At 33.8% G+C, this 7,578-nt stretch overlaps 1 protein-coding gene across 1 annotated transcript; it reads left to right on the top strand.

Annotated features, from left to right (window-relative positions):
• Nucleotides 1–1,957: 1,957 nt before the first annotated feature.
• Nucleotides 1,958–6,584, top strand: LOC139867512 (nuclear transcription factor Y subunit A-1-like). The gene is made up of 6 exons (XM_071855879.1): nt 1,958–2,088; nt 3,206–3,386; nt 3,650–3,762; nt 4,083–4,151; nt 4,427–4,591; nt 5,686–6,584. The coding sequence occupies exons 2-6, from the start codon at nt 3,239–3,241 to the stop codon at nt 6,067–6,069; spliced, it is 879 nt and encodes a 292-aa protein (XP_071711980.1). The 5' UTR covers nt 1,958–2,088; nt 3,206–3,238; the 3' UTR covers nt 6,070–6,584.
• Nucleotides 6,585–7,578: the final 994 nt, after the last annotated feature.

The raw sequence follows: 7,578 nt of genomic DNA, 5'->3' as shown, positions 1-7,578 counted from the left end.
CTGACGAAACTGAAAACATATCATCCCCTTAAAGTCCATCGCCAATAATCTGGCTGGATACAAAGATGCATTTGTTTATATTGCTAAAACACTTGACAGTTAATTATACAATTAATTAATTAATTATAAATATAATATTATAATATAATTCAAAGAAAGATCTTTGATTATTTTAACACAGATGCTACACATCATATTTGTTTATTCATTATTAAATTACTAATGGCTACATTAATTTAGGAAGATTAGTGAGTATGCATGCCATTAGTCCAATAAAATAAAGCATAACTCATGATGTGTCATCTATATACACGCGTCGATTTACAAAAGAAAGCTGGGGGTACGTATGAAAGACAATGATTCAAGTCTATTTTCTAAAGAGACAACATGGATAGATACTACTCCAAAAGTAGAACAAAAATTAATATATATATATATATATATATATATATATATATATATATATATATATATATATATTAAAAAAACTTATAACAATATATATACTATAATAAAATAATTATGATGATAATTAAGATAATCATAAATACAGGCTTAATGTTGTAGATAATATGCATAAAATAACTATACCAGTAAATAATCATCACTATATAAAATTAGAAACTAATTAGCCACTATGTATATAAATAATGTAAGCGTAGAAATGACCATCTTCTTTAAAACTATATATAATAGTAATAATAGTAATAATACTCACTAATTTCAATAATCACTTGAGTAATACCTTAATGTACTACTATCTTTGTATAATTTAATTTCTTAGGTATAGCATTAAAAGTTACAGTAAAATAATAATAATAATAATAATAATAATAATAATAATAATAATAATAATAATAATAATAATAATAATAATAATAATAAAACGGTTGGGTTTGATATTTTAGGTAATCAGAGTGAGGTCGCTGCCCCCATACTCATGAAGAAATTGGCAGATGTTTATTTCACAAAGGTCACAGCTTCTGCAGAATTCACTTTTTCATTATCTCCCCGACAATCGGCCTTATGGAAATCGCAGCAGGGTGATCACACCTCTGCTTGGCTAAGGGCAGTCCCTATTTTGGGGTTGGGTCAGACGATGAACGCAAAGACTTACCGATGTGTGTTGTGCTACCGGTTGGGTGTTCCATTGTTCTCTATCTCGACGGCTTGCTCTGCCTGTTCAAGGGTTTTTACTGGGGATATTTTCGGGGATCACGCGGTGCCTTGTGTTGGTATGGTGGGTATTAAGCATCGACATAATGTTGTTCGGGATTCCCTTGTTGATGTTTGTTATCGATCTGGGATTTCAGCGAGAAAGGAGGTTGACATTGGGTTGTCTGGAGGGAACAACAGGGCCCTCAGACCTGCAGATGTGTTACTTTATTCCTGGGATTGTGGTCGCGATGTTTGTGTTGACTTGACAGGGTCTTCTCCTTTGACACAGTCTGGGCTTTCTGACTTTGTCCCTGGACGTGCTGTGGTTGATGCGGCTCGTCGGAAGCGGGTCAAGTACGAATCTAGCTGTCAGGCGATTGGTTATGGTTTCATTCCTTTCTCATTTTCTTCCCTTGGGGAATTAGAAAAGGATGTTGTTTCTTTGCTAAAGCGGGTTCAGAAGAGTTCAATGGCGCAAGATATTGGTGTCGGTGCTGCTGCTCATATTTTTACTAGGATAGGTTTTGCTATTGCTAGAGGTGTGGGGGCCCAGATTGTCTCTAGGCTTCCCACTAATTTTTTGTAAGTTTTAATACTTTTAAGTTTATAATAATAAGATAATAATAATAATAATAATAATAATAATAATAATAATAATAATAATAATAATAATAATAATAATAATAATTCGTAAATCTTAATAATTATAATAATTATAATTTATAATTTATAATTAATAAATAAATAAAAACTGCAGTCACACAAATATACGTATACATATTCATTCGTTCTCAGACTGTTATCTCTCTCTCTATTCCTATTCCTATTCCTATAAATAAAATTACTTATTTATTTAGATTTACACCTTAATTCTCTCTGATTCGTTTCCCCTAAATCTAGGGTTTTAACTTTTTAAAGCACTTTAAGCGGGTAATTAAATTTACTACACACCTTACTTACTTACTTACTTAATCAATTACTATTGCTTTAATCTACTGGCATAACTCATATGTGTTTATGCATGCTGAATAATCCCTTGTTTAATTTATATCTCAATTTCTGTATTTATGTGTTTAATTAATCTGCATGTTGTTGTTAATTAACTTTTGAGTTGTAGTAGAATTTGGCGAATTCATGTTCTGTTTTGAGTGTCGTTTTTGAATTTAGAAGTTACTAGATTTGAATAATCATGATCTGTATTATTAAATTTCTATTTGATGCAGCTTAATGATCTAGTCTAGTGATTTGATAATTTGATAATCTTGTATATCCTGTATTGGCGGTTATAGATATATATCATTAATTTCAATGCATGATGTATTTTATTAATTGAATTTTGGAGTTCTAATTATTGACAATTTGAATTTTGGAGTTCTAATTATTGACAATTTTGCAATTCTGTTCTTATTTATGATCGAAATTCGTTACGGATTAAATTTTAACTGTACCATGTCTTTGCTAAAGTTATTCGAAGAAAGCGTTGAATTATTGGTAAAAAGGGCTAATTATTACTAACATTGAAGCTTAATTTAAATTATGTGTTTTTGTCTAGTGACTGATACTATTCGGATGGAGGGAGTAATTTTGGGTGATCACCTTAATAATTCAATTGAAATTTAACTTCTAGTTACATAAGTTATACCTGAAATATACTCTCTCCGTCTCTTATTGTCCAGTATTTCATTTTGGGATGTCCCAAATTAATTGTTCACTTCTATAAATAGAAGCTAGGTTCTATTACATCATTAATGTATGTGGATAGGATTAAAGGAGAGAGAAAATGTAAGGGTAAAATTGGAAAGAAAATAAAAAGTATAGTACTTTTATGACATTTTCTTAAACTGAATGTTTTTTGTCTGGGACAATTAATATGGAACGGAGGGAGTAATATTTATGCCTTTTGTCTGCTAAATTGTTGCCTTAATTAAAGCATATGTGATGATTGAAGAAGGTTTAGTAGTTATTTTATGCATATATCATTCATTTATCATATGTATCAGTATCAGTATTTTAAATTTGTATTTAACCTGATGATCATTGACTACAGGTACACCTTGTTGACAGATATTGTATCAACACCATGTCTACGACCGCCATGCGGGATAATTCAGGCGATTCGTCTTCACCTGAACAATCATTAGACAAGGAATCGCAATCTGATGAAGTTTTCAGCGAAGAAGAAGATGATGATGGGAACAAAACACATAATTTGCCTTATTTTTCTTCAGGTGCTTTCCGTATTATCATGCTGTTATTAATTATGAATGAATAAAAGTGGTGTATAGTATGGCATAATTCTGTATGCCAAACAACGTTGTATTTCCAAATATTTTATAGAAGGAAAATATCTGTGAAAAGTCAACATTTTGAAAAAAAAGTCAACATCTCACTGAATTCTTGACAAGATATATGTCAGCATTTTGTAAGATGTATATCTTGGATCATGTTTATTTTTTGTGATGTTAATATGAGTTTTTCGCGTTGAGCTCAGATAGCTATGGACACGGGCCGCATAAAATTCAGCATGAAGCACCAAACATATTCCCTAGTAATGAAGATACACTTGCGCCGGCACCACAACCGGAACTTGTTGGTCACTCTGTTGTAAGCTTCTATGACATCATCTTTTCAGGATGTTATTTCTTGTTTGTAGTAGACATGGCAATTTCGAGACCATTTATATGCAATTGGGCGATATGGATTTTATTTGATTATCTGTTACTAGTCAAATGGTAAACTGAAAATAAAACAAGCTGGTTTTGGCAAGAAACCAGCAAGTAGCCCGTTTAGTCAAATTAGTTGACTTGTCTGACCCGCCCAGTTTGCCACCTTCACTGTATCTTGTTAAGCGTTGCAACTTGATGTGAAAGGTTACGTTTTTCATTCACCTTGTTTCATTTTGTGATTATCTTTATCTTTTGCAGGCATGTGCTCCTAATCCTTATTACGATCCATATTATGGTGGGATATTGACAGCTTATAGTCAGCAATTGGTAATAATTGTTGATCAAACAACTTCATAAACATTAAATTCATATCAAGTTATCGACACTACTATTCATTGCCTTATTGATTACTTTGCAAAAGTAAAGTTTTTTTTTTTTTTTTTTTTTTTTTTTTTTTTTTTTTATTATTATTATTTATTACTCTGTATTATTGTTAGTTTGTTTCATACGAGTATTAAAGAAAAACAAATACCGAGTAGTTGTATATATTGTATTTCTACGTGCTCCAAATGGTTTCAGTCACTAGGAATTCTGTATGCCAGGTTCATCCTACGTTCGTTGATGTGCACCAAGTGAGGATGCCATTGCCCCTTGAAATGGCACAGGAGCCGGTTTACGTAAATGCGAAACAGTATCATGCAATATTGAGGCGAAGACAGTCAAGGGCCAAAGCGGAGCTTGAAAAGAAGCTAATAAAAGACAGAAAGGTTGGTATGCAATACAGTTTCGGTAAAAAAGGTAGAAGGTTTTCCCTTTTCGGGCTACCCGGGAGGTCGAGTAATCCGACCCCATACTCCCTATAATGTAGCCCAGCAGGATTACGCCCAGCAGGATTACTCCCTCCCTCCCTGTTTCCAACCCTTCCCTGGCCACCACTAAATATTCGTCCCAGACGAGATTCGAACCTGAGACTCTTGCAAGGAACTCAGGCCCCCAACCACTGAGCTATCTAGTATCTAGTGATGGTTAGTTTCGGTAAAGTATTTCATATATGTTAGTATGTTAAATATAGTTGCTATTTCGACCCATATATAGGAATATGCTGATGTGGGTTCTGTTTTATCTCGGATGGGTCACATTAAGGTAATGGGTTTAACGGGTCAAACGACTTAAGATTATTCCAAGGTTCATTTATTATATCATTTTAAGTGATTTTATTTTTAATTTTTTGAAATAAATGGAGGAGAGTGTTTTTCAGTCAAGGTTGAAAAAATCGCGAGACGGAGACGAGTCGATCAGGACTTTAAAACAAGTAGTCGGTCGAGTCGGGATAGAGTCGGGTCGAGTCGGTCAAACGTTGACTTTTAATAATATCTTTAATATATATGTATTACATATAAATATATCAAACGTAAATATTACAAACGTAAATATTTCGAACATATGTATAGGGCATAAATTATGAATGTAGAATATATTAAGATTTTGATTTAACTTTGACCATTTGACCAACCTTGACCTTGACTGAATCAGACTCGACTCAGGACCGACTTTGACTTCACCTGAATTTTTGGTGTTGAGTGACTAATTAGACGATTTTAGGCGGAACGGGACGGGCTAGTCACCAAACTGACTAGTTGGCAGAGACAACCGTCGTAAACGCGCATTTACATTACTTATCGGTCAACAAGACTCGACCTGTCTCGACTCCTAAAAAGTCACCTACTTCAACTCGAACCTTTTGTAACCCGTTACCCACCTCACTCGCTTGCCCATCTACCAAATCTAGTGCCTACTAATAATTGTGATGAAATCTGGAAAAACAGTGATTTTAACATTTTGTTCCTTTTTTAATGAACAGCCATATCTTCATGAATCTCGACATCAACATGCTATGCGAAGAATGAGGTCTTCGGGTGGCCGTTTTGCAAAGAAAACCGAAGCTGATGTGTTGAAGCTGCATGCTGGTCATGAAGATAAGAACACGACATCATCAAGCTCATCAGGTATGGTGCGTGTGAACTCAGAGTCTACCGAGAGCCTTAACACCCAACACGAAACTAGAGACAACATGGCCAGTTCTTGCAACGGTCACTCGTTTGCAGGCGATGATGGGTCCCGCTATGAGAACCAAGATAACTTTCAGACATCATCCTATAATATAGGGGAAGGTGGTTCTTTAGGTCAGCAGTGGACGACGATACAATCTAATCAAGCTTCACAAAGGGCTGTTGCCATGAAGTGATGATGTCATCATCATAATCATCCTTCTACGGCATGGCCGGCAAATCATTCTTGGCTGTTGGAAGGAAGAGGGTAAAAAGGTAAAAGGCTATATCGGCAAATCATTAGTGGCCTTGATCTTATCTATTTTCGGAGTCTTTTTAGTGGTATGTACAAAGTATAAAGTTTGGTTATGATGTTTATTAAGATTGGTTCAGGGTATTTTCGTGCCATTCTAAGTAGTCACGAGTTTACCCCGATCCTGATCGTGGTAACATGTTCGGGATCGGTGACTTTAGAATCCAATATTTGCTGTTTATGCATGTCGCTGCAAGGTGAATCTGGATTTTCATGATTCAATCCTTTTAGAAGTAGTAAAATGGTTGAGTTGCGTGACAGCTCGAAAACTCGAAATCGCTAATTTTGTTGCAGGTCAACATGTGTTTCGGTTGGGTGACCTTCAAACCCTATTTTCATAATCATATGTTTGGTTTTTAAGCAAATTGGTCTCCATATTTTTGGTTTTGAGTACTAGTATAAAAGTAGTTTTTTTTTTTTTTTTTTTTTTTTTTTTTTTTTTTTAACAATAGCTTTAATTGAGAGTTCTGTATCCTTATAGTGGCTCCGCCCTTTATGCACGCATTTTTGTTATTATTACTTAGGCTACTTACAACCATGACCCTCTTGGTGACTATTGATTATATGTGTATATTTACACATATTAATATTATAAGTATTGCACATGCACTGCAATGTTTAATAGTTGCGCGGATAATTAATATTAGCGCAAGAATAATATGCAAGCCGCAGTATTTAATAAATGCGTAAATAATAATAATTGTCAAGATAGCGCATGGGGTGCACATATTAGCGTTTGTAAAATACTATGCGCAGTTATTTGAAAATTATAAATGAGAGCTTTGTGGCTTCATTTAAAGGTTGTTGAATCTGTAAATTTCCAAGCCATTGAATAGCTTCTCTACGAGTTATCTAAGGTATAATCAAGATCGAGACATGGTGACTGACAATTCGTAATGAATGGGAGACGATCATAAGGTCCCTTAAACTTCAAAAAAGCTTCAATCTCAAATCTCATTGCACTCGGACTAAATTCGATTAACATAGTTGAATTTAACAATTAAAGATGCACTTTTTGACTTGCTGATTGTAACTTAGCAAAGGATATCGTGTGACCTTTCCTGATTGGAATGTCAAGAGGGGCTATCAATTTTGATGGGTTGAATATCAATTTTGTTTTTGGTTTATGTTTATTGGTTTATGTCGATCGACTTTGTTTACCATCATGTGCAAAGAAAGTTTTTTGTCATCCAACAATTGAAGCATAAAAAAAGGTCAATCGCTAAAAACATCAAATGTTAATTTTTATAATCAAAGTTATATTGCTTTTACAATGATCGGAAAGGTGGTCTATTTTGAAAAGGAATTACTTCTACAATAGCTGAAATTGAGAAAAATAAATTGTTAACTGATAAAGATATAACAACTATCAAATCATTAGGTGGCAATCATT

Source organism: Rutidosis leptorrhynchoides, chromosome 1, assembly GCF_046630445.1.
Source record: "Rutidosis leptorrhynchoides isolate AG116_Rl617_1_P2 chromosome 1, CSIRO_AGI_Rlap_v1, whole genome shotgun sequence".
Lineage (NCBI taxonomy): Eukaryota > Viridiplantae > Streptophyta > Magnoliopsida > Asterales > Asteraceae > Rutidosis > Rutidosis leptorrhynchoides.
The sequence above is the reverse complement of the archived record's forward strand: the minus strand, read 5'-3'. Positions and strand labels throughout refer to the sequence as shown.

Excerpts from the sequence above, each read along its gene's own strand:
- LOC139867512 (XM_071855879.1), top strand. The coding sequence starts at position 3,239 with ATGTCTACGACCGCCATGCGGGATAATTCAGGCGATTCGTCTTCACCT. Across the intron at positions 3,763-4,082 it reads AACTTGTTGGTCACTCTGTT|GCATGTGCTCCTAATCCTTA; the intron begins GTAAGCTTCTAT and ends TATCTTTTGCAG. Across the intron at positions 4,592-5,685 it reads AGCTAATAAAAGACAGAAAG|CCATATCTTCATGAATCTCG; the intron begins GTTGGTATGCAA and ends TTTAATGAACAG.